We start from the raw sequence: 25,551 nt of genomic DNA, 5'->3' as shown, positions 1-25,551 counted from the left end.
GGCAGGCAATGAGCTGGGACAACCGGTTATTCACTGACAGCCCATGAACATTCCTTACTTGGATCGTAGCCAGAGTAGAAAAGTACCATTGTTACTGGAATCTTGAAAAATTAGCAACTCTGCTTATGGCCAGGATGGAAATTTATAGATGACTAAAGGCAATCATCTCATAATCTTATAAACAGTGGTCGTAAGTAAAACCCTTTGAGCTCTCCTGAACTGCAGCGTGCTATGACCAGCTCCCTCTGAGCGCGATGCTGCTCAGAGCTCACAGACTCCCAAGTTTGTGATACTAGGTGGACTGAAAGTTGCTTACGGGGTCTGGGCTGATAACCAGGCTCGTCGAGGCTGAGCACTTTGCCTGTTGAGAAGCACAAAGGCATTAGATGTATTTCACTGAACTCGAGGGGAGCTTTTAACAGGTACATTTGTGCATGTATCTCTATACATCTAGTGCTTGTGGTGTGTGTGAATTGATTTAGGTATCTCATAAGTATAGTACAAGTATTACCATCTTGAATCCATAGTAATCCACTTCTGTAATTTAAGTAAATCCTATTGATTCACTTCATAAATGTTACAATAATCATAGATTAAGTGCTGCTAAAATCTTACATTTGATCTTAAACTGTGAATTAACCTTAGACATTCTTTAGATATAAACCGTTGTCCAAGTCTGAGACTAAGATTGGACCTAGCTGCACCTAAGCTCTGTTAAGAGTTTAGAAAGCAAAGGGGGTCTGTTCTGAACTTTGTGACTCAATGGGAGGATCTCCCTTCTACATCTGTGATCCCTCTGTAAATAATTTTGGCTCAATTCTAACTCAATTTTAATTTGATTTATCTTTATGTGTTCTATTCATGGAATAAGTAATAGAGTAGTCCTTGCCATCAAACTCTGTGAAGTCACGTTTCCACAAGCTCACAGTAAAACTATTTTGCTTATGCCTTTGATGGAGATTCTTTAAGCGACCTAGCCTAATCCACTCATTTCGGGACAAATGGGCATGGTCGGCAGGATGGCAAGTGATATTGCTGATTACTTAGAAAAACATGGAATAAATCCAAGTCCTAAATTCTCAGAAGAATGAGCTCATGATAACTGGCTTGATGGGAAAGCTGTAGAAGAACAGTTACAGGCAGCCAGAGGCAATACAAAAGATGGAAGAGGAATTACTTGTAAAATGTTAGGTACCTGCCCACAAGCTGCTTATCAGTATAGGAAGAATGGCAATAAAAAGGAACAGGACCTAAAGGAAGACATAGAATGCAGAAAGGCAGCTGAATTAATACTGGCTTTGCCAACTAGGCAGCTTCAGAAACACTTAAGAGGAAGAAAAGGAAGAAACACAAAAGTTGGAAGAAAAGGTTGAGATGGTGCTCATGTGGGCCCCACACCTGCCTAACGGCATGCAAATTAAGAAATCAGTACTGTCCCCAGAGCATTGGGATGGTGATATTTGGGGTGATCCTAATGACTATGATGAGGGAAATGATAACTCCTTGTTCCCCTCAGATTCCTCTGAATATAAGGCTAGACTCATCATTAAAACAGAATATATTTTGATTCCAGTCAGTTCTCAACAACAATTAATGGAATTTCTAATAGCTACAGGAGCATGAAGTTCAATACTAAGAACGATGCTGAGAAGCTGGGTGTGCGACCTGGATGGCAAAGAGCTAAAGTCACTGCAGTAAATGAAGTGAGTGTTATTTGTTCATCTGTACCTCCCAGGTGAGAGGCACGTGTGCTGTTCCTGCTTTGCAGTTACAGATCACGATGAAGCCATTTGGGGTTTTGATGTTTCCAACGGCCAAACCTGGTGCCTGCCACATGGCACCGTATGGTTCTTCGGTTCAAATACTGACAGTCCCCCCAGAACAGACACCAGGAGGCCACAGCGCGTGTGCTCTGCCCAGCACCTGCACTCCCCCACCCAAAGATCACTAATGCATCACAATACCCAATTTCAGCTGACGTACAAAAGGGAATTTGTGAAGTCACTACTGATTTAGAAAAATGACAAATCATCTCCAGAACCCACTCCCCATATAATTTGGGCCAGCCCCAAAACCTTACAATTGATTACTGGTGTGTGAATGCCAATACAGCCCCACTAACAACTCCAGTACCTAATATTGCAGCCCTAACAGCCACACTACAAGCAGCTGACCACCTATGAATGGCAGCAATAGATGTAAAAGAAAAATTATTTATGGTCCCCTTACAATAAGAAGATAAATTTGTTTTTACTTGGGAAGGTATACAGTACAGCTTTAACAGGCTCCCACAGGGGTATAAACACCCACGATGGCGCTTACTGAACTGTTACAAACAGCCCCACTTCCTTAAAAGGTAAAACCATACCAATATATAGATGATATTCTAATCAGAGGAGAATCTCCTGAAGAAGCAGGAGAAACAAGAGCAGTAAGGCAAGCACTAAATGAAGCAGAAGTTGAAATCCTACTTGAAAAATGTCAGGGACTGAGCAGAGAGGTGAAGTTTTTGGGTACTCTGGGGGTAATAGTTGATCCCTCCAAACACCTTGGAAAAAACAACAATTACAGATACTCCAATCCAGGAAAGAATTACAACAATTTATGGGTACCCTAGGATATCAGAGAAAACATGTACCTGGATTTTCAATCATTGCTTGCCCATTATATTTGCTTTTATTAAAAGGAAAGCTATGGAGATGGAATCCAGAACATGAAGAAGCAGTCAAAACTCTTAACACTGGAGTTAAAAGTTTTATCAGTCCTTGGGATCACTACCTCCCCACAACCCTACTAAAGCAGCATGGGGTTTTGCAGAACATGGTTTTTACTGTAAACCTACTCCAAACTGCCTCCAATGGACTGAAGAGATCTTTACTGCGCAGCCCGACCACATTTAAAGAGATAGAACCGAAATACTCTTGAGTCAGAAAAGGGACTTATGTCTTTAGTCTGAGCAGTTAAAGAAGCTGAACCAATAAGGGGCAACCTGTCTGGAAAAAACCCCACTGAGACATACTGTTTTCCCTTTCCAGAAATGATACTGGGAACAATACCAACACACCGTCCCTGGAGATGGAGTTAACTATGCAAGGATTGCTTATCCTTCTTGCAGGAGTAATCACTGGCAGCATGAACCAAATTCAGTTCACACATTAACAAGCTCAACCCACAGGGTGGAGACCCTCACCTCTTTCATTTATGCTAATTGACCCAGTAACTACAGCCCGTTCTGTAGCATACGTGTTTCTCAGGTGTGGGTACAATCTACTGTAACAGCAATTATAAGAGAAGGTGAAGAGGGCACCTTACCCACTGAAATTCAAAAGGTAATTTCAGATAATGCAATCCTCCCTGAGAAGCCCACGCTGGAGCAGGCTTGCTGGCAGGGCTTGTGACCCCGCAGGGGACCCATGCTGGAGCAGTGTGTGAAGAACTGCAACCCATGGGAAGGATTCACATTGGAGGAGTTCATGGAGTCTCCCATGGGAGGCACTTCATGCTGGAGCAGGGGAAGGATGCAACGAGGAAGAATCGGCAGAGAGTGTGTGATGAACCGACCATGATGCCCATTCCCTGTCCCCTTGCACTGCTTGGAGGGGGGTGGTATTTGAGAGTGAAGTTGAGCCCAGAAAGAAGGGAGGGTTGTGGGGAAAAGGTGTTTTTAAGCTTTGATTTTTGGTTGTTATTATCCTGTGCTGATTTGAATGGTAATTAATTTCCCAACTCGAGTCTGTTTTGGCCATGACGGTAACTGCTGAGTGATCTCCCTGCCCTTATTTCGATCCATGAGCCTTTTGTTACATTTTTTCTTCCCTGTCTGGTAGAGGAGGGGAGTGCGAAGAGTGGCTTTGGTGGACACCTGGCCTCCAGCCAGGGCCAACCCACCACAATAACACTGTTTAACAATGTTAAACTTTAAGCAGCCGAACCAAACCCACTCATTTCACACCAATGGATGGATGATGCTTGCTTAAGAGAATCTGGCAGGCATTTCTAATGCCAAGATTTGAGTTTTTGCACTGATCCGAGCATCCTGGCTTGACTAGGTGCAAGTTTAGCTTTACTTTTCTGTGCCTGACTGACTCAGAGCAGCTATGGTCCTCTCCACAAAAGGAGCAATTCTGTGGCACTACTCTGAGCTGATATTGAACCAGATACATGAAAAAATGCCAGTAGACTGTCCTCCAGTCATTTGCTTAGTAGAGTAGCACACAATGCACAGGACTATCTCCTATAGAGTGGGTTGCTCTGGATACTGTATCACATACCCAAAACTATGCATCTGTCAAATACCTGTTACTATTTGTCTAAGAAGCAAGGGATTCAATCCCAGTGAACTGTTGTGAGATGGAACACAAACCACCATATGTTATAGACTGAGAACCTGGTAGATACTAATTAAGGAGAGTCACAGCATCAAATATCCTTTCATTTTCATCTAGATTATTCTAAAACTGAAGGTCTGTTAACTTACAGTAGATGATAGAAGTAGCTAATCAAGTAGATCAAACCTTTCCTCTTTAAACAATTCAGAGTCGTGATGCCTGAATACGTACTTCAAAGCTGTCCTCTTTCCTTGATGTCAGCCTTGGGCTTAGCTGTGGGATGACTCTCATGCTGCTTCATAAAGCAGAAAACACGGGAATAAAGTTTAGCTTTGGAAGTGCATTTAGTGAAATCAAGTTCACGCACTAAGTGTAGATGCCATTCTAAACCTCTGCTACAAGCAAAATACATACAAAACCATCCTGTGTAAACCAACTGCTGTAACAAAAAATACTATTTCACTGGACAGTGCTTCAGCATTCTGACGCAACATTAACTGTTTTCTGTCATCTTTCTGTCTTCAGTTACTTTTGCAGCAGTCTTGTTCGTTTTTTAACTGCGCCATCCACCTTCTATACCAGGATCATGGTAAGGACACAAATCCTCATAGCCATAAACCAGAGTTTGATACCACGCTACTTTCCTTTGTCTTCTGTATAGTATGGCAAGTTAAACCCAAGGACAGCATACGGACTTTAAATTCTGTAAAGATGACATGGGCAGAAGGAGCACACCTGATTATTTCAGGAGCATTAATGCTTGCTTGCTTGTACAAGAAAGCAGTGGATGTAATTATAATGAAAGCATTTTTCTTCTGCTATTGCTTTATTTTTGCCATATGCCAACTGAAACAATGTTGCAATTTTAGAAATAAGGCTCAGCAGTATGACGGACAGCTACTGGCAATTTCTCTCCAGTGAGACTTCTGCTTAGGACTTAAGTATAGGCAGTAGGTTCAGTGTTCAGAAAACAACAGGATTTGGCAATCATGTTTTCTTGCTCTGTTGGTCCGTTTGACACAGCCTTCATCCTGTATATTACTGTGGTTGGAGTGCTTCTCAGCTGCATCCTTAACAATGAGTAGAAAATTTCTGATACATAATTGGCACACGCAAAATATTATATCATGCATACAGCCAAGTTTAAAATGTAGCTACTAAAACTGTATATACAAAAATCTACAGCTTCTTATATATGCTATTAACAACTTGTGCTATATGCTGGTAATGAATAGATGCAAGATACCATTTCCTACTAAAGGACTGCCTTTTCCTTTCAAAAGCCATTATACTCTACTGCTTTCAAAATCATAAATATTTATACTGAAAGACTATATCACATAAACACATAAAGTTATTTCTATCCAGACTCACACCTGACCTTTCAGTTTTCTAGCATCACTTACCTGGTAGCAAGTATTAATCATTAGTGCTATCTGTGACAGCACGGTGGACTGTAAAACCTTATTTGAGGCAAGATGCAGTAGTTGCTTTATTTAAATCACTTTTTAGAATGACAGTTATGAGTTCTCAGAGGGCTGCTACAGAGAGAAAGTGTAACTGTAGCTATCCTAATATCCTTCCCGGTGCAAGTTAAGAGAAAATATTAAACATCTTTCTTTTAACATGTATTCTTCAGTGGTGAACAAGATATTCTTGCATAAAGACAAGTGGTATATTCATAACTGACTAGTTTGCTATGGTGTTTCTAAAAAACCCCAAAACATCCAAACCCAACATTCTGCTTAAAGATATTACTTTTTTTGTGTACAGCTTTCTCTATAGTTTGTCCCTTAGTATTAGAAAGTTATCGTAGGTTACTTTGTCTTCTTTCTACTGGAAGAGATCTTCTTTCTATTCACTGAAGTAATTACTTGACAACAATCTGTTGAAAAAGATTGCCGATTGCTGAAGTCTTCACCAGTTACACGATTCCAGTCCTTAAGTGTAATGTGTAATTCCTCTCAAGGAACAATGATAAAAACAGTTTACTTTTCAAGACTAGAAAAGTCCGGTCCTCCTTTGCTGTAATTTCCAGAAATTTCTGCCCCGCTGAAATCAAATCCAGGGTTCTGATGGAGGTAAGAAAAAAGTTTAACAGATTATTTGTAATAAAAATGTTTTTTAAAAAAACAACCAACCAACAAAAAGTCCCAGACTGTTTCTGTTAATATTCTGCCATTGTAACAAGAACATATAACAATCAGCTTGTCATCCATTTTCACAGCACTGAAATTCTTGGAAAATGCATCAACAAATAAACCTTGAATTGTCATTGTTCCGTTGCCTTCTGCTGAAGTGACTTTGTAACGCTGTTCTCAATGTGGCAAGCAGTTATATCCTCCAGTAAAGAAATATTAACGGAAATTCAAGAAAAAATTCTGGCTCCTGGTATCCCTTGAAATGACTATTTGAAAATATAAGTACCTGCCATACTGGATAACAAGTTTCATAAAAATTATATTCTTTGTTGCAGTATGTAGTGTTAACAGCTGATTCAGCTGTTAAGTACCAAGTTTTAATTATACAGCTCTGCAGACTTGCATAGGTATAGTTGCATGCTAAAGGTGCACCAAAACAGTTTAAGTAATTTCAGTAAAAGGGCAAGGAACATATTTCCTAGCCAACTACTCTACAGTATCTGACATTATAAACAAACATATTCAACAGAGTTTGATGTTAGAAGTTTCTTGTAAATATGGCTATGTCACAATTGCAGATAATAACAGAAATTGTTTATAGTGTAACTTAAGTGAGAAGTTGTTAGTATTATGCAACAAACCTTACAACAGCAGTACCACCCCCAAACCCAACTTTACACAAAACCTTCAGAGAGACTACAGACAAAATAACCTCTTGAAAGTAAACTGATTAAGTCTCATGCGCTTTCCATATATAGCGAACTACAGTATATGTTTCCATGGCACTGGAGAGCAGAACAATTTTCTTCAGCTGTCAAGCCACAACCTCTGTGTGCAAACACAAAATAAAAAAAGTAATTATGGCCAGCTTGCCTCTCTTTGGAATCGCTCCAGTGTAAGTTTCCGTTGCATCTGGTCCTGTACCCAAGGATCAGCGGCATATTCATCTTCTAACAGTGATGTCCAACAATTTCCAGCATCTCGATTCGTCTTCATTAGAACAATTCGTATCAGCTTCCTATCTTCTGTTGAATGAAAACAGACACATAAAACAACTGTTAAACTCGATCCTACATGCTAGTCTTTTTCGTTGTTTTGGTGAATTCAGCATTAACAAGCATAGGATTTTTTTGGTGAAGTAATCTAAAATCTTAATGCCAATGCCAACAGGGATATTGATAAATACATAAAGATTAACAAGAAACAGACTGAAGCAAACATAGCCTATACATCTCTCCTCTTTCTGCCCTGTAAAATGCTGAAAATGTTTTAAGGGATTAAAACACAGTTCATAAGTACTTCCATTGCAAATATAGACTAACCTGTTAGAAAGGTTCAAAACAGAGAAAAGATTTAAGTTATTAATGTATACACCTGAGCTAAGGCAATAATGAAGGATCTGAGGTCAGGCTTGATAGAGTTATTACCAATAAAAGCCAGAACTAAGTTTTAGCAACATATGGAAGTATAATCAATTTATTTAAATGCAGATTGTATGCCTATAGACAATATATTGGATGTAAATTTCGAAGTTAACATGTAGGATGTTTAGTTCTACTTAACGGAATAAATACAGCGTTATAAAACGTATTTTGAAGATTATCCGCATACTGGAAAAGGGTAGGCTTCACTGCACAGTGTTTATTTACACTTCTAGTTTAAGTTACTAAATAATTGATCAATATTTAGACTAAATATTGAACGGGAAACAAAATGTACATAGGAAAACATTAAATGAGAGGCACAGTCCACAAATATGACTGCCCAAACCCAAAATATTCAAAACACTTTACAATATTTATGATTTAATGATCAGAGCAGCTGTTTTTTCTCATCCATAGGCGATCTTTAGATTTAGATTTAGATTTCTCTCAGATTCTAGGTTTTGTCACCTATCCCAAAAATATGATGTCTAACAGACAAAAAACTAAGAAAAGTAGCAATTATGGAGAGGCACAGACCACATAACTGTACCATACTTGTCTAGCTTTAACGAGGGTTTGCAAAAAAATTCCCACTATATGGAAGCATTTGTAATCCACTGACCACTGCCTTCCAAGGGATTGCATTTTTTATTAATGTTAACCTCTGGGACTTTGGTCACTTTTTTACTAAGTTGCCTTTTTTACTAAGCTATGTGCAGGGAATAAAGTCATCTTTCCTTTTTAAAAAAAAAAAAAAAAAACCAACCAAAAAACAAACCAGGGGATGAACTCTTCCACAGCATCTTGAGTTCTACTGCCCTCATAACATCACTTCAGATGTAAGTTATTACCTAACGTCCAGGTTCCTTCATCAGTGATCGTAGAGTCAAAGAGTTTCCCCTGCAAAACACATATACAAAGTTACAAAACAGGCAAAACTGTTCAGCATCCAGCGCAAATTAAACAACCTACCTTCTTGTTTTCTGATCTGGCCCTACCAGTACAGACTTGCACGTGAACTATGAAAGAAGAATAATTTTCTGTGACACAACTTTTTTTCTTTTTTAATTAAGCATTTAAAACGGTTAAAGTACTTGTCACCATGTCAATTAATCGAAAAGGCTTCCGTTTCCCAGAGGGCAATATCATTTTTAGGACTTGCCAGCCTTTCTGCCAGGAGTGAGGTGCAGCCGTGGTGCGAGGCAGAAGAACAGACTGCTCGCTACCACTTCTTTTTTCTGTAGAAAATCTGCTTTTGCTCGGGTTGTTTGGGCTTTCGGCAGCGGCCCAAGCAACGCGCTTCAACACCGCCCGCCGCGTCAGAACGCAAACCCAGACAGTTGGTGGTCTTTATTTACTCCCCGCCTTTAAAAGATGGTGCAGCCCGACCAAACTACTCTAATAACGCTCCCTTGTATCAAACGCTAAGTATCTAAATGCGGGGGGAAGCGCCGTGGTCCGCGGGCCACCGCCAAGCCCCGCCGCCGCCCCTCCCCCCGCGCTGCACCTCAGGTGCCCGCGGCCCGGGCGGCCCATACCTGCAGCACCTCCCGGTCCCGCACGGATAGCGCGATGTGCCGGCTCTGCAGGCTGCAGCGCACGTCCTTAGCGCGGGTGCCCGGCGGCACCTGCACCTCGATGAACACCTCCTCCAGGGTCTGGTACCAGCGGCCCCACGGCGTCCCGCAGGGCACCACCCCGCTCCGCTCCTCGAAGGGAGCCGACATGGGCGACGGCGGCGTAGCCCCGCCCCCGCCGGGCCGCGCGCAGCCCGCGCATGCGCACAGTGCGCCCCCCCCGCCCCCCCACCGCACCGGCGAACGGCAGGGTGCCTGCTCACTGATTGGCTGAGCGAGCCCCGAGCGGGAGGAGGTGATTGGCCGCCCGGGGCGCGTGGCGGCGGCCGTTCGTGCTTTTGAATGCTGAGGGAGCTGCGCGCGGCTGCCATGGCTGCGTCGGGGACCCCGCGCCGCTGCTCCCAGGGGGGTGCCGGTAGGTGCGCGGTGGCCTGCGGGCCTCACCGGCGGGCGTGGGGAGCGGGGCCGGGGGGCGTGGGGAGCGGGGCCGGGGGGCATGGGGAGCGGGGCCGGAGGGTTACAACTGAAGGGCTGCTGCTGAGGGCGTTTGCCAAGGTTACAGTTAATGGTTTTTTGGCTGTAGCTGAATATCTCTCGTGTTGCAGTCACTTGTTCCCATATTAAATTAAGTTGGTTTCATTTGCAGAAAACTGCAGCAAATAAATAAGCATTTACTGGGCTTGAGACCCCCTGACTAATGATAACTCTATGAAGAATTTATAACCATCTTCTTTCTGTTTGCTGTTTCCCTTAAAGTTGTTTAATTAAAAAAATATAAAAAATTAAGTAACTTAGATCTTTAAAAGATGTGTGGCATTCAGTGACATCTAAGTAGTCTCTTCTAAACTGGAAGAAAATGATTAACAATAATTCCAGTTAAGTTTGCTTTTTATCCTTTAATACTTTAGACTGGCTTTTTCATAGGTTAGCATTAACATCCCCAAACCATTTGGATTTTTAATTCATAGAGGTTACTGTACTGCTGTTACTAGTAAGGTGCCTTGCAATATTGTATATGTAAATCATAATTGCTAATTTTAACAGCAGTGTAATAAATAATTTCTCCCACCATGTGTGCTATATATTTTCCTCATGTTTATGGGGAGGATTTTTTTTTAAGCTAATTTAACTTAGATCTGTTACCAGCCACAACTCATTGAAGTTGAAAACCTTATAATTTGACTTCATAATTTTCTGCTGTTCTGAAAATAGCTTTTCCAGCATGTACCCCACTGCAAGGATCCTGTGGTTTTAAATCTTCAGATGCACTGAAAAGTTCTCTGTCATCTGAGGTGTGTCGACGGGTCAGGAAACAGAATTGTAAGTAGTCATAAAAGTCGCCCAGGACACAATGGTATAATAGCTTTGAATACTGTAATTCTTAGTGCTTATGTGCTGTTGCTGCTCTGTTCTTGTTGATAAATTGTTTTCTGCTGCAGGGGCTCACTGTCTACCTTTCAGCTCACAGGGACAGCAGCTGCAAAAACATGTCTAACTGAAAATAGCTTTATATGTGACTTCTGCTAATTAGGGGGACCTCTGGAGATGAAAGAAATGATTTAACTACTTTGTTAACCTTGGCTTTGGTGATATTTTTATGGGGTTTTCATATAAAAAGCATCCCTTGGTGGAAAACTGACAGCATGGATCTGGATGGTGGTGGGGAAACTTGCCTAAAGCTGGATTCTCAAAGCTGACTGTCATCTGGTAGTCTCTCACTAAACTGTGGAGTGCCTGGATGACTAATATAGAACTGCCTGATTGAAGTAGGAAAATTGGGTTGTAAAGTGGATAGACTGATAATTGGGTGGTATTCTGTCTTTAGTATAAAAAGTCAATTAATCTTTAGTTGGGTGAAATTTCCCTCGCTGCGTGCGTGCACACCCTCTTCCTTCATCATTCTTTTCTGAATCCTCCTGAAGGTGAGGCAAATCTGAACAGTAAGAAGAGTGCACCTACCCCTGTGACCAGAAGATTTGCATCCCTTGAATCAACAGTAAGACTCTTCTGTGATGTCTGCAGCTCGGTTAAACTCCAGTTAAACCTCACTGTGACTGGTGAAATCATGTAGCCCCTTTATACAATTACTTTTGACCTACCTGAGCAAACTATGAAACATATTATTGTGCCTGTATTCCTTGGTAACTAAGAAGGAAAAATGAAATTGTAGTGTTTTGGGGTATCATGTGATGATTACTTGGGACTACAGTGTGGCTTGTCTTTGGTGTTACAATGTTGAGGTTTTTTGCCTCTTGCCCACTACATAATTATGGTGTGGCTCCTTTTTAAGAAGGTTGTGTTTGTTTCTGTTTTTGTATAGTGGACAGGGCAGAGTAGAAATCTAGTGGTGAAAGAAACAAAGAGGGGATGTTACTCAACACACACCTGCTCAGTGCAACATGTGAGGATCCAGATATGAAGATGCATAGCTTAACAAGTTGAAAAATAACCCTGACATGCTAGTTTAGTTCACTAGTACTCATGATGTAGGATGAAATTCTGGAAATGGGTGGTGAAGAGATTAAAATGTTTTTTATGGAGTTTAGGGGGGGTGCTAGTGTCTCAAACTTGCTTAATCTCCTTCCTGTCACAATGGTTATGAGCTGTCCATTCAGAGTAATGCTTATGAGGAAGCACAATGGTAAAACCCATCCTAACCTGATACTTGTCCCTGTGTCTGGGAGAGACATGTTTGCTTTTTCTGTGTGTGTATCTTTAATAGTATTGTCTATGTGAAGCCCTACACTCCTCACATTTAACTGGGGTGTTAAATTACTGTGAAGCTAGAGATCAGTTAAAATATTTCTAATACGTCTGTTTTCAAAAGCCAGCTAATGGGACTCTGAAGCCTAAAAAAGATCTTAACCTTATGAAAGAGAAAAAGAAACAGAAGACACTGGAGAAGGAGGTATGAATACATTATGTGAATGCAATCCTGTAAAATGTTTCCTACCTAACCATCATAAAAAATAAAAGCTGGTAAAATTAGCTTCTTTTGCAAAAGAAGGCATACAAGTAGTTTGCAAACAGCTCTGTACAGAGCAGAATTTATCAAATGTTATAGCATGTAGAAAGCATTGGGTTTTTTAATGGAATTATGTTAATTCCTACTGATTGTAAACTGCTATGCATTCAGTCTTTTTAAGAGAAGCAAGTCCTATGTTCTCCACCCCAAAAAGGTTTTGTTTTATTTAATAACTGTTTGCTGAGATTTTTGCTTAGTAATCGACATAAAGTTTAAGAGGCAGTGAGCTTTTCCTTATCAGTATGCTTCTGTGTACTAATCTATGCATCGTGTCGCAAATGTCACATTCTGTCTTTCTGTTCCACAGCCAACAAGAACAGTTGGCTTCTGTTGCAAGTTGAAGCTAAGACTATTTTAACTTTCCCATGTTGTACTGGTTCAGTAGCATAAAATAAGTCAGATGAGATGCTAGGACTGTGAATCTATGGTGTGTAGTAATAGAGAATTGTGGTGATTCTGTTAACTCCTTTCCTGTGAATGACAGAGTTGGAGATAAATACTCTGACTGAAAATTAATACAACTCGGATACTTAACCTCTGTAAGAAAACCACAGGTATAAACTACTGATGTTATTTAAGGAGAATAACAGTAGGAAATAAAGAAAATAACTCTTTTGTTTTAGATTCGTGCTTTAGTTAGAGAGCGTGGAGAGCAGGATAAGAAACTTCAGGCTCTGGAAGAGGATTTTGTTAAAATTGAAGCAAAACTGAGTGCTGCAGTTCAGGAGAAGACATCTTTTTTGGCAAATGTTGCATGCCTGAAAAAACAGCTTCTGGAACTAACAAGAACCAATGAATTTTTAAAGTCTAAGGTATTCAGACAAATAAGTGCATATTTGCTTTGCCTTTGCTGTTATTAAGCGTCCTGGGCAAGAGGAAGCTTCAGTTGCTGATCAGCATCCATTTCCACGTTCCCTGTGCTCCTTCATTGTCACAGGGATAGAGCACATCTGGTTTGGGATCTTGTGTGCTTCTGTCTAAAGGCAGAGCAGAACCTGGTACTATCCAGCTCAAGGATGGGTAGAGATTAGTGTTGTAAGCGGGAGGGGGATGCTTTTTGAAGGGTTATATGAAGAGTAATTAATATGGAGTTTTTTATGTTCATCTCTAATAAGCTGTCTGAAGATGGCATGCAGAAGAAAATGAGCAGCCTGTGCATGGAGTTAATGAAGCTCAGAAACAAGAGGGATGCTAAGGAGAAGGTATGACTGTTTGCACTGCACAGGGTAGTAATTCCGAGCTGTTCAGGATGGGCAATGAAGGGCTTACCACAAATGCAGATTATGTGTTTTTTCTGTCCTTAACTTTGTAGTTTCCTCTACTTTCTGTGGAGTGAATATAGGGGGGGGGGGGGGGGGCGGGTAATCAAACAATGAATACTTATGATTTTGTTGTTGATGTGCAGAGTAAATCTGAGTTCAAGTAAGGAAGCCTACAAATACCTCTGTTAAAATATCAATCTGTTGGTCACACTTAACTTCTTTGAAAGCCAGTGGTCCTGAGTATAGTTTGGAGCTCTTACATGTTTGCATTTTTTGGGTGATAGTGGTTGTTTTAACAACTGGGTAATATCTTTATAGAGGGATACTTTGAATCACATCTAGTATAATAGCAAGCGCTATCATTAAACAGTGTTTTGGAATTAATTTCGGTTTACACTATCTCTTACACAATGGATTTATTTTTTTTTACTAAATCTCATTTTGGTGGTAATATTAGTCTTTTTATTCTTTTTAAGACTGCACTTGCAAAGCAGGAAAACATGGAAATGAAGCTGCAGGAAGTACAAAGGAATCTAGAGCATTCCAAAGGAAAAGTAGCACAGTTAGAAGAAAAACTGTAAGTAGTAAGGAAGAGAGCCTATGCAGATGTCATGTCATTTAGCTGTCCTGACATGCTTATGCTTTATAGTAAGCATGTAGTTTAGGGAAAATACAGGTCATCTCCCTGCTGAGAAGGAACAGAATTTACTAGTATTTGTAGCCTGGAATAAATTTGATGGAATTAAGTTTTAGCAACTGCTGTGTTCTTGTAAACTGAACATAAAAAATATCGTTCCTCTAGTGTATCTAACCTTTTTCCAAAAGGCAAACTGTATCATCGGAAACTTTAGTCTTCTGGTGTGGTATGGGTGGAGTTGTCTTGGATACGGGGTGGGAAGAGAGGACATGTCTTGCAAAAAGAATTGTTGTTCATCTTGGAGAAAGGCTTTCATGGAGTTGGATACTTCAGTGTCTGGCACTTCAGTAAGTGGGGAATAAGCAAATAATGAACAAGCATTGGACCAGGAGTTAAAATCCTAATTCAGTAGCCAGGCCTATGACACAGATTTAATAGAGACATGCATGTTCTCCAGGTAAGTGTACTGAAGAGCTTGTATTGTGATACAACAAAGAGTTGATTCATAGTAGCCATATTCCCTGAAGAAAGGCGACTGCTAAGAGTCTTGGATTAAGTAGCTGTATGTAGGAAAAGAGTTCTATATCAACACTTTCTATTCTGCCCCAAAAATGTCATTTGCCGCACAGGAACAGCACGCTAACATATAGGCTATTTCTGAGGATGGCAGCCTGAGAAGGATGTATATTCTGTCAATTTTGCATGACTGGCACTGCAGCATCCTTCTTGTGCTTTTTCTGTATTTACTTAACCTCCAAGTGATGAGCAGAATTTTTATACTTACGTTAGAGTTAAAATACACAAAGCTAATAATGCAGGCAGTACAGTTCTCAAAGGGAGGAAATCGTAATGTGTCTAGCTAATACAGCTGTTGTAGCATACTTGCTTGTGGCAGAATATGGCTCAGCGTCTTCACTACAAATGAGAAGACCATATGGAACAAGTATCAAAAGAGGGTAGAATCACCTCTTAGAGCCAATACCAGTTTGTCAGCCAAACTGGATTATGAAAAGTACTTAGCAATAAGTTGTGATTCAGTGGTTTATATCTAATTTATCTGTAAACAAATAGCTTGCAAGTAGCACTGAATGTGTGTGATAGCATCAATCATGAAAATTTCCTGGGTTTAGGTCTGCTACTGAGAGGGGGAAAGCTGAAGAAAAATCTGACACTGAAAAACTCCTGGAATATATCACAGAGCTCAGGTAACAACAACTTGTTCTTGAATTGGACTGCGTAAGTCAAAAGGCAGTAAAACTAAGTCTCCTTTATGACTGGTGAAGTAGAATCTTGGCAACAGTTCTGTTAACAGTATTAAAGTAAAAGGGGGAGGGGGTTAGATATTTTTCCAAACAATGAAAAGTTGTAAGATCGTACATAAATTACCTTTCTAAATATACCTGTGCTCTTCTGGCATCGGGTTCCTGAAATCATGTTTTTAGCCTGAGTTATTTGTACATAAATAAAGATAAATCTTTTTCCTCTAAGTTACTGACAGTAATGTCTTTTAGCCCTCTCTTGTAAATCCATGTACAGTAGAGCAACCCCCCCCCACCACCCCCAATTATGGCTTCCAGTGAAACTTAAATAGTCTGATTTGCATTTAAGAGTTGTGATAATTATGTATGGATGAGCATCAATCTGACTCTAAAAAGTACTAATCCAGTGCTTTGTAACTGGTTGAAACCAGTCTTCAGTAATGTGTCCCTAGCTTAGAACATGGTAAAAATATTAAAGTGTTTAAATTTAACTAGTTAACTCTTTGCTCTCCTGCCACTATAAATTTACTCATTATTTACTGGCTATGTAAGATTCTGCTTATTCATGTAAAATTTCATTTATTAATACGTATGCTTTTCTGTGCAAACTCAGCTCTGTGAAAAAAACAAACCAAGCAACAACCCTAGATGTAGCAGTCATCTGTAAATTATAGTGACTATTCTGTTTTGATCAAATCCTTGCATTTTTTTAATATAATATTTTTAAATGTGCAAATACTTTTGTCTGGGAAAGTAGGTGAAGGCAGTTTCCCTGTTGGAAACAAACAGTCCTAAGCATTTTTCCTTTGTGCTGAAGTGTAAGCGTACAAGCAAAACTTAGTGGTAACAAATACCTGAATTTTCTCCTATAGTCATGTTGCAGAAACTGTTGAGAAATACAAACTAGATGTTGCCCAAATGGAGGAGACACTGATAAAGAAAGACCAAGATATTGAGATCCTGAGGGTTACTCTCAAAACAGAAGAGGAACAATCATCTGAACTGATAAAAGAACTTAATGAAAGGTGTCAATTGCTTCAACAAGAAAAAGGTAATTGTTAGTGGTTGTATGCTGCTGGCATATCTGGGATCACTGAGCTGTCTTAAAGCATCTCAAATAAGTTGGTTCTAAAATGTCAATTTAGACTGGTTTGTTCCAAGTTAAAAGTTATGTCTCTGAGCTCCAGCTGAAAACAGCTAGGCATATTTCTAACAATAATGAAACTACCTTGAATTAGGTACTTGTTAAGTTTAGATTAGTATTTCCATGGAGGGTTACTAAGGTAGAGGGTATGGAATGAAATCTGATTGCATAGTAGGAATGGCTTTAATCTGAAAGGTGAACACAAGTTTCTTTTTCTTCACTCTTTGTTGAGAAGCAGTATGATAGTGTCTCAATTCACTGTCAGCAGCTTGTGCATAAGTTCATTCAGGTATTAAAGATGTGTCTAGGAACCCTTCAGACACACATGCCCCCTGCTCCAAACCAGCAGCTCTGTAGCCTGAGATGGGTAATCAGTTCTCTGTGTACCAGTTGGCTTTTATGTGCTACTATTATGTGGAAAAAGCTTTGGGGAAATTATTTAGGTGTCTTTGTCCAGCCATACTGCTGTTGTGATGAAGGCTATTTGCTTGATCTAAAGATTCCTGCTGTTAAAATCACTTTTGTAGCAGCGCACTTTCAGCCAATTTTGAGGAGTTTCCAGATGGGTTAAAGATATGGTTTTATTTTGTGTTTTATTTCCACCCCACCCCTTGCCTAACTAATGTTAAAGCTAGAATGGGAGTACTATGAAGAATAGATGTAGTTCTTTGAACACGGAAGGGAATTTGTGCTATATTGACAATTCCTCTATACAGAGAAAGAGTTGTCTGAGACAAGAGAAAAATTCTTGAGTTTGAATGCTGAAATAGAAGACTTGAAAAGAAAAATGTGCTTAGAAGAACAAGAACACCAAAAGCTGCTTCAGAAACATGAGGAGGTGGTCTCTCAGCTGCAGCAAGAGAAGGTAAATACAGACTATAAATTAACCTAAATAGGCTATAATCCCAATGACTGGCACTAAAGGTTCTGATTTTGGTTACACATCAGATGGCTGTATAAATAATGGCTTAATCTATGGAATGTATGGGTGTGTGCTAGCCAGCAGACACTGTGTGGTGTAGTAGCTCTAAGAGTCATAGCTGGTGTGATGGGTGCGTTGGTTCTTCTGTAGATTTGACCTTATACTTGTGATTTAAAGTTTGAACACTACAAATTAGCCTTTAATATGTAGAAAAGTAGTGGTAGTCTTAAAATCTGTGGTATTCTGGCATGCAGGAGTCATCTGCATCAATGCATCAGAAGTTACTAGAGTTTCAAGATGAGGTAACAAGTGACAGACGTCTTCTTGAGGAAGAGCTGAATGATACAATGAATGAGCTGAGTAAATTACATGCTAAGGAGAAGAAAGCTGAAAAGTTGGTGAAGCAGTTGGAACAAGAAATGAAATCTCAAGCTCTTGAACTTGCACAGATGGAAGTCAAGTTGAATGGGTTTGTGAAATAAACTTTCTGATTCTAAAGCTTTGAAAGGAAGAATGTTCAATCAGTAGTATAAACAAAGCTTCTGAGCCTAATTCATGTTTTAGAGACCTGAACAGATCTAGACTTATTTCTTGCTGTTTATTGATTATTGATAGTGATTAGATCTAACCAATATCAATAATTACTTGAATCAGTTTTATATTGTCTTAATTTAAAACTGCTAAGACTTGCTTGAAATGCCAATATTGTAGTAATATGACCTTGCTGTGAAGGGTAAGCTACGTGCCTGTTGTATCGGATGTTTCTGCCTTGGGGACAGCAATGACTAGGAAGGATGTTCAAGCAAGTTGTTTCTTCCTTTAACGTATTGAAAGTTTATCGTCAGGCGTTTGATCTGTTCTATAGCCATCTTAGGAGGGGAGGGGTGGACATGCTCGGTTAAATCTCCTATGAAGATTGTGCTTTAATACTTGAATTTAGTAGTTTGTCACAGTTTATTGCTGCCACTGCAAGCCTTCTGTAACTGATAACAGCATTTGGTAATGTATTCAGGCATATTTAACTGCAGTGTGGAATACTGAATTTTTATTGTAGGAAGAATGCTGAGTTGGAGCAAATCAAGGAAATGCACAGCAATGCAGTTCTGCAAATCCAGGAAGAGCACAGCAATACATTATGTAAACTTGGAAAGAGTGTTGCAGAGTTTGAAAGGTATTTGAGTTTAATTAAGACCTAGGATGGGGATTATCTCTAGGATTACAATAAAAATATGATGTTTATTCACGTTCCTTGGTACTTAACACTGTATATGAGTGTTGGTACAGTATTAGAGCAGAGGACTTTGTGGTGGAGCATTGGATGATATTAAGAAATGGGTTTATTCCTTTGGAGTACTAGCCAAGGGTAATGACATACTTTGTATCCAGTTCAGTAAACTGGATGTTTCTTCTTCCCAAGTGTAACCAGTTACAACACTCAAGTGCTTTTGAATGTCCATGCGAGTTGTAACTAGTGATGGTGTTATGTTGCACTAAAATCTCATGCAAAAAGACTTCCTGTTTAGGCTGAAAACTTGCACTGAATCAAGATAATTTTCCTACAGTTCTTGCAGATCTTTCTTAAAATATTCAGGTTATGTAACTATGAAAAAAAAGTGGTACTGTTATTGCTAAGTATGCAAGACACCCATGAAGGATCCAGGGGGTGTTTGCCAATGCAAGTTACAGGTAGTAGGTCTTGTGGTGTTGTAAATAAGCTTCAGATTTAGTAGGTCTTTTGTGTGTGTTTTCGTGCAGTTTGTTATGTTACTGCTTATGCCTTTACAGAAATGTGGGGGGGTTTAACTTTGGATTTATCAGTGTCAGAACATGCCATGTGTCCAGACTGTAAAATCCCTTATACTTGTTAGCATGAGCTTGTATTGCTCTTGGGACCTGAACATGTCAATCAGTTTTTTGCATAAAGTAACAAGAATTTTCTTATTTGCATTGTCATGCCAGCTACAAGAAGACAATAGCTGAAGAAATACACAGTCTTAAACTGGAGAACACCTCTCTGCAAGAAGAAGTTGCTAACCTAAAGAAAATAGGCCAAGATAATTTACAGCTGCTTCAGGAAGCAGAAAAAACTAAAAACAAAGCAAAAGAAGAATGTGCGAGGTACTAGACAAACTTTTCCTTAGGCTTGCCTTCTTAACTTGAACTTAACATGGTGCTTTGCCAGATAAAATCATTATTTGGTGTTGCCTTAAGGTTTTTTCCTTCTCCCAGTGCAGAAGGTTGACAATATTGACAGACAAAATTAATCAAGTTTATATGCTTTAGAAAACTGGTCCATTCAATCAATTACTTGGACTTCCCTTATGTGGGTCATGTAGTAAAAGGGAAATAAGTAACTGAAATACGCTGCAATATTGTCTCTAACAGAAATAACAGTTACGGTGACTGCTCCACAAATAAGATGTACAGGGGCAAAAAAATACTTAATGCAGAGCTCACCCTTTGCTGCTTTATTCTGATTAATGTCACCTCAAATTCTGCTCACAAGCAGATGGCAGTTAACCATCCATGAATTACCACACTGTGGTGAGGTAGACAAAGGTCCTGTCTGCCTAATATGAAGCACACAGTGCAGCTAGTAAGTAGTAACACCTGATAAGTTGTGTTAGGCCACTAGCTGAGGATGTTTCTCTGTCTAACAGCAGCTTAGTGGTGTACGTTCTTCTTACAGCTCGCTGCACAGAGCATGAAAAAGTCTGTTAATGTGCCCACAGAAAGAAGCTGTTTGAGGAAGTGGGGGAGTCTGATCTTAAAAGGTTCTGGAGTACAATTACCTGTACCAGGCAACTGTGGTGACTATCTGTACATTAGCTGTGTTACAGAACATACTGTGTATCTGCTGGAAGATACCCTTCCTCACTACTTTTAATGCAATCCCTAGCAAGGTTCTCAAGTTGAAGTCAAATTTTAATCAACAACTGTTTTTAATTGTTGCATGTGGGTAACACATGCATAATTTACTTAACTGCATTAAAATGCTCTCTTGGCCAAGCTGAGTTGGACATTTCTGATCTTCCCAACTCTCTTTCTTTCCTGATTTGTAAAATGCCTTTGAAGTTTTGTAATGCTTCTGCTGTCTTGTACACCTATAGCTGGTATATTAAGGTTGTCCAAGGGACAATACCCCAGATTATTTTAGAACACCTGTGCTGCTTTAAGATGTTGCCCTTTCTGTCTTCCCCATCTGCTCAACGTTGCTTTCAGTTGCCATTAGAGCTGGCAAAAAGAAAACGACCTGAAGAGTGTTGTGTTTGTTTTGCTGGTTGTGTGTGGTAGGGAAGGGATTCTCAGCCTCTGCCTACATGATATAACAAACAGCTGAGGCTGGAGAGGGAAGGCAGTGTTGGTAGATGTAGAGTTTTTGAATCCTGGAGTACTTCCACACTGAACAGTCTTGACTGGTTTTTGCTTGGGCAAACCTCTGCATGTGAAGCCCAACTACTAAAGTGTATTCCACTAAAAGCTGCTGGCATTAAGCAGCCATAAATAGCAAGCGTTCTAGCTTCCCTTCCTTCAAAAGCATTACTTGATTCCTCATATGAGAAGTTAAAAATAGTCCAGATCTTGAAATTGAATGCTTTCTGTATTGTTCTCATAAACACTGTTGATGCAAACCTTTATTTCAGTTCTTCTACTAACAGATTTTCAATCATGGTTACTTGTGTTTTCAAATTTAGAGTAGTGTAAAAAACCCAAATAAAATTAAACTAAAGGGTTCATTAAGGATGGATGATGTTTTCCTCAGGATGCTTTTGGAAGTCCAGACAAAGCTTGCACTGAAAGAAGCGGAAACAGAGGGAATAAAAGAGTCTTACCTTGCACAAATTGCTAAACTTAAGGAAAAACTGGAAGAGCAAACTGAAGATCTGAAAAGAAAACTTGAAGTGGAAAGATCAAGGTGACTTCTGAATCTAAACCTGCATGTTATAGCACATCAAAGTTTTAGTGTGAAGAAGTGCAGAGAGCTAACAATGAACATAATGAAACTCCACTTCTTGATTTTTTTTAGGAAAACCATAAACGAAGATGTGACCTCTAGCTTAAAAGAAGAGATAAAGACCTGGCGTAATCTATATGAAGATTTACATAACAAAACTAAGCCTTTTCAGGTGTGTTGCGGAGTAGTTGTTTGTTAGTATCAGATTAAAAACTTTTGCAGTTGACTCAAGTTCTACTCTTGAGAAGTAAACATGCTATTTCCCATTCTAAGGCATTATTCTAGAATGGTTGCTTACGTTTGTATCCCTAGAGTCAGCTATTCCCCTTCTTCAACCAATCTTTTTTTTCTAGAGTGCCGAGAAAGCTAGGTTTAAAGTTTTTTAAAAGATTCAATATGTATTTCAGCAACAACTAGATGCATTTGAAGCAGAGAAGACTGCGCTTTTAAATGAGCATGGTGCAACCCAAGAAGAACTGAATAAGCTAAGTGATGCATATGCTAAATTACTTGGCCACCAGAACCAGAAGCAAAAAATCAAGCATGTTATGAAGCTGAAAGAAGAGAATACCCACCTGAAGCAGGTCTGTGAAATGAAAAATTAGAATCTAAATTTTTTGCTTGATTTATTTGTTTGTTGCTCTAAATATTCGTAGACTAATCCTGCAAACTACTTGTTTTCTATGCTTCTCAAATTCCCTGTAAGAGCTAGATTAGAACAAACCACTGGCCTCCAGAAAAACCATGAGAATCTAGTTTAGTTTCAACTGATTATATGATATAGAGAGGGATCACCAGTGCAAATAACTACCCTAGTCTTAGCTTGGTTGGGTTTTCCTATATTTTTGGAGGTTCTAGACTTGGTAAACTACCTGCTGGAAGCTTGAGGCTACCATACTGCTACTATGGTGTTATACAGCAATTACACAGTGGTGCTGGTTTCCTTACACCTGGATGATGTGGGTTTAATTGTTTTTTTTTAATGCCACTGATAATTGTGTGTGTTTGTATTTAGCATTAGACAACAGGGCTACTTCAGTAAAAGATTAAGCAGGCTTTTCTCCTGTGCTTAATCTAACTTCCAAGCATTATGTTCTTTTTAGGATATCTCAAAACTGCGTGCATTGCTAGCCAAAGAAAAGCAGACCAGCAAAGATCTAAAGGAGCAGCTGTATGCGATTCAGGGCATTAGGCGTTTTGATTATTCCAAAGCTTTCCAGCATGATAGCAAGGAAAATATTGTTCCAAAAACTCCTTTAAAAGAAGGTAAGCTTAAATATTGATAACCACATCCTTGTACCTCTTAAAATTAACCAAAGAAGGTACGACACTCCTGCATAGTCTGCTGCATTTGGGGAAGGCAAGGGAATGGCAACTCTGGTGTGTTTCACAGCAGGTGTTGGCAGGCTGTGTCAATGGGTGTCTCCAGTGTACGGTTTGCTATTGTGCTTTCTAGCCCAGTTTCTTACAGCCTACGCGAGTAAGGGACACATCAGATCAGAGACCAGAGACTGTTTTAGACAGTGAAGAGGAAGTGAGTGAGTTACAGAGCATCAGCTGGTTTGCACGATCTCACAAGATGTGAACTTTGCTTTGCTACTGTGTATTGTCTACAATATTCTCAGTTCTGATGTACTGCTTACATGTGACAGCTAGCCAGGTTGTGCAGGCTCTGCCTCCTGCACAGGTGGTAGGTAGGAGTGTCTCAGCCAAGAGCTTTCAGCCCTGGTTCTTCAGCTGCTCCCTGGCAGGACCTTATACTGCTGTAGGTGTAAAGGTAAGATGCAAAAGGCCTGCTGATGGGTGTGGAGCAGAGAGAAAGATGGCAAAAGCATAGGGGCCCACAAAGGGAAGCAGTGCAGTAGAGGGTGTGGGAGGGTATAGATCACAGCCATTTCATGCTGTATTCCAGGGTCTGAAATTCTGGCTTGCCTGTTACTTAGTGTAGTGCCTTCCTCACCCCACCAGACAAATAATTACTCCATGTGATGCAAGCAACAGTGAAAACCCCAACCTTAGTAACATTTTTCCATTGCAGGTAATAAAAACAAAATTTAATCTCTTCTTGGAATTAAGAAAAATAAATCGCCAATAGTAGTGTATGACGGAAGACTTTGACAGACTACTTATTCAAGATGAACTTGGATGCAATATATAGTAAAAATTAGTAGCAGTACTAGAGAAACGGTCTAAAACTGTATTTTTACAAAAGCTATGCTTGGTTGTACTCTTACCGAGAAGCCCTAGGTGACTGTATGTTCCAGACCCCTGGTAACATCGTTGCACTCCTGTATTCCAAAAAGTGTTCAGTTACACTGGGGTTTTTTATATGCTGAAGCTGCTTAGTTCCCTTCTGTTCAGAAAAGGTGAATAAGCACTGAAGAATAAGGATGCAAATGAAATGTGATTTCACAAAAGATGTTTTTTGCATCAATTTCATGCATAAAAACTTATATTAAATTAATTTTGCTGTTCATGGTTGCTTCAATGCCAAGGGCAGGAATGCTGCCAAAAGATCCTTTTTCCTCTCTGGCCTACATAATATATATCCAATCTAGAAAATTGGTCTGTAAAGTTAGTTTTTGTATTCTTAATGGGTTCTATATTCAGGACAAGCTAATTTTAAATCCTGGAGCTAGATATTGCAGCTGTTCATCTTCAGAAGAGGATTTTCAGGTCAAATGCAAATTGACTGCATTTACCTAAATGGTTTGCTTGCTGTGGCTGATTAGTGTCTTAAGAGAAATGTCTATTTTATGAATGCTGTGGTCACTGGGCTCTTAAATTGTCATAATGTCTTTGTAGCCAGCTGTTGTAGTTAATCAATGCAATGTGAAGAGGAATAACTGAACTTGTCTTAATTGGGTGGGAGGGTAACTGCTGTACATGCATTCATTGTACAGGCTTGAATTTTAGCAAAGTGGAAAGCATTTGGTTTAACTGCATCTAACATTAAGAACAATATAGCACAATAAAAATTTAAATTTAAAGAGTTTGTTTCCTTCAGAAACCAGGGATAAAAATAAAAATCAGATTACATAGTGTAATTGACCTGATGTTCTTTGTTCTAGTCTTAAGTCTTCACAACAAAGCCCATGTCATTCTTGCCTCAGTGTGTATTCTCTAATCTTACAGAAATTATTTGGCTGAACTGTGCAATACATACAACCTGTAATTCCTTTATCCTCTCATTTCCTGTGAATTTTTCTTAAGTTCCAGTGTTTACTTTTGTATTAAGCAAAATGTAGAACTCGGTGTTTTTGTTATTTTATCTACTAATATCCTGCATATGGGTGCTGCAGAGAGACAGTGCACAAAGCTTAGCATGTTGAATATACTGCCATTTATACTGATACTATAAGCTTACAAAGAATTGATAATACCTAGGAAATGAGACACCAAAAATGCGTATTAAGTCCAAGGAAAGAAATTGCATATTTGCTGGATTACTTGAACTTCTGATGACCAAGAATGAGGATTAACTTCAGGTGTTTGAATTGAGAAATACTTAGTGTTCAATTTAGCAGTTTGCCTGAAGTGCTGAGAGGTGTATTTTAATAAAGAAGTTGCTGAAATGATTTAAGACTGGAGTTAGCTCTCCTTGTGGAGGAAAAGATAAAAATTTTCTTGTCTGAAAGGTGTCGTCGGAGTAAAAGAAAATTGTTGAGGAAATAGGCATTAGCCTGACTTGTTGGATGAGAATAAGGTTTTACTAGAAATCCTGATGGTATATCCACTAGTCAGTGGATATGAAATGAGCAGCTTGTTAAACCAAACTTGATCCAGTGAGCAGCAGGGCAAAGAGCAACGGATGGGTCGGGGGGAACCTGTAAGCAACTGAATATAGAAGTAATAACACTACAGCTATTACACTAGA

At 39.6% G+C, this 25,551-nt stretch overlaps 2 protein-coding genes across 3 annotated transcripts; one reads left to right on the top strand and one right to left on the bottom strand.

Moving 5' to 3' along the window:
• Nucleotides 1-4,648: 4,648 nt before the first annotated feature.
• Nucleotides 4,649-9,663, bottom strand: NUDCD2 (NudC domain containing 2). Its single transcript, XM_080398267.1, has 4 exons — nucleotides 9,432-9,663; nucleotides 8,745-8,793; nucleotides 7,343-7,494; nucleotides 4,649-6,400 (listed from the first exon to the last, which is right to left on the bottom strand). The coding sequence occupies exons 1-4, from the start codon at nucleotides 9,618-9,620 to the stop codon at nucleotides 6,317-6,319; spliced, it is 474 nt and encodes a 157-aa protein (XP_080254393.1). The 5' UTR covers nucleotides 9,621-9,663; the 3' UTR covers nucleotides 4,649-6,316.
• Nucleotides 9,664-9,764: 101 nt separating this feature from the next.
• On the top strand, nucleotides 9,765-25,252 carry HMMR (hyaluronan mediated motility receptor). 2 transcript variants are annotated; one of them, XM_080398263.1, is made up of 18 exons: nucleotides 9,765-9,885; nucleotides 10,683-10,790; nucleotides 11,393-11,466; nucleotides 12,298-12,378; nucleotides 13,119-13,307; nucleotides 13,611-13,697; nucleotides 14,234-14,334; nucleotides 15,525-15,599; nucleotides 16,526-16,704; nucleotides 17,514-17,662; nucleotides 17,974-18,188; nucleotides 18,774-18,890; nucleotides 19,679-19,837; nucleotides 21,483-21,635; nucleotides 21,747-21,846; nucleotides 22,082-22,258; nucleotides 22,778-22,940; nucleotides 23,713-25,252. In XM_080398263.1, exons 1-18 carry the CDS (start codon nucleotides 9,813-9,815, stop codon nucleotides 23,730-23,732), a joined length of 2,220 nt encoding a protein of 739 aa, XP_080254389.1. In that variant the 5' UTR covers nucleotides 9,765-9,812; the 3' UTR covers nucleotides 23,733-25,252. The 2 variants fall into 2 exon arrangements, with proteins under 2 accessions (XP_080254389.1, XP_080254390.1); XM_080398264.1 differs by lacking the exon at nucleotides 19,679-19,837.
• The last annotated feature ends 299 nt before the right edge of the window (nucleotides 25,253-25,551 follow it).

Source organism: Falco punctatus, assembly GCF_963210335.1.
Source record: "Falco punctatus genome assembly, chromosome: 8".
Classification (NCBI taxonomy): Eukaryota; Metazoa; Chordata; class Aves; order Falconiformes; family Falconidae; genus Falco; species Falco punctatus.
The sequence above is the reverse complement of the archived record's forward strand: the minus strand, read 5'-3'. Positions and strand labels throughout refer to the sequence as shown.

Coding starts and splice junctions, on each gene's coding strand:
- NUDCD2 (XM_080398267.1), bottom strand. CDS start 9,620: ATGTCGGCTCCCTTCGAGGAGCGGAGCGGGGTGGTGCCCTGCGGGACG. Junction 7,495..8,744: donor TGAAGGAACCTGGACGTTAG/GTAATAACTTAC, acceptor TTCATTCAACAG/AAGATAGGAAGCTGATACGA. Junction 6,401..7,342: donor TGGAGCGATTCCAAAGAGAG/GCAAGCTGGCCA, acceptor TACCTCCATCAG/AACCCTGGATTTGATTTCAG.
- HMMR (XM_080398263.1), top strand. CDS start 9,813: ATGCTGAGGGAGCTGCGCGCGGCTGCCATGGCTGCGTCGGGGACCCCG. Junction 12,379..13,118: donor AGAAGACACTGGAGAAGGAG/GTATGAATACAT, acceptor CTTTTGTTTTAG/ATTCGTGCTTTAGTTAGAGA. Junction 17,663..17,973: donor CTCAGCTGCAGCAAGAGAAG/GTAAATACAGAC, acceptor TCTGGCATGCAG/GAGTCATCTGCATCAATGCA.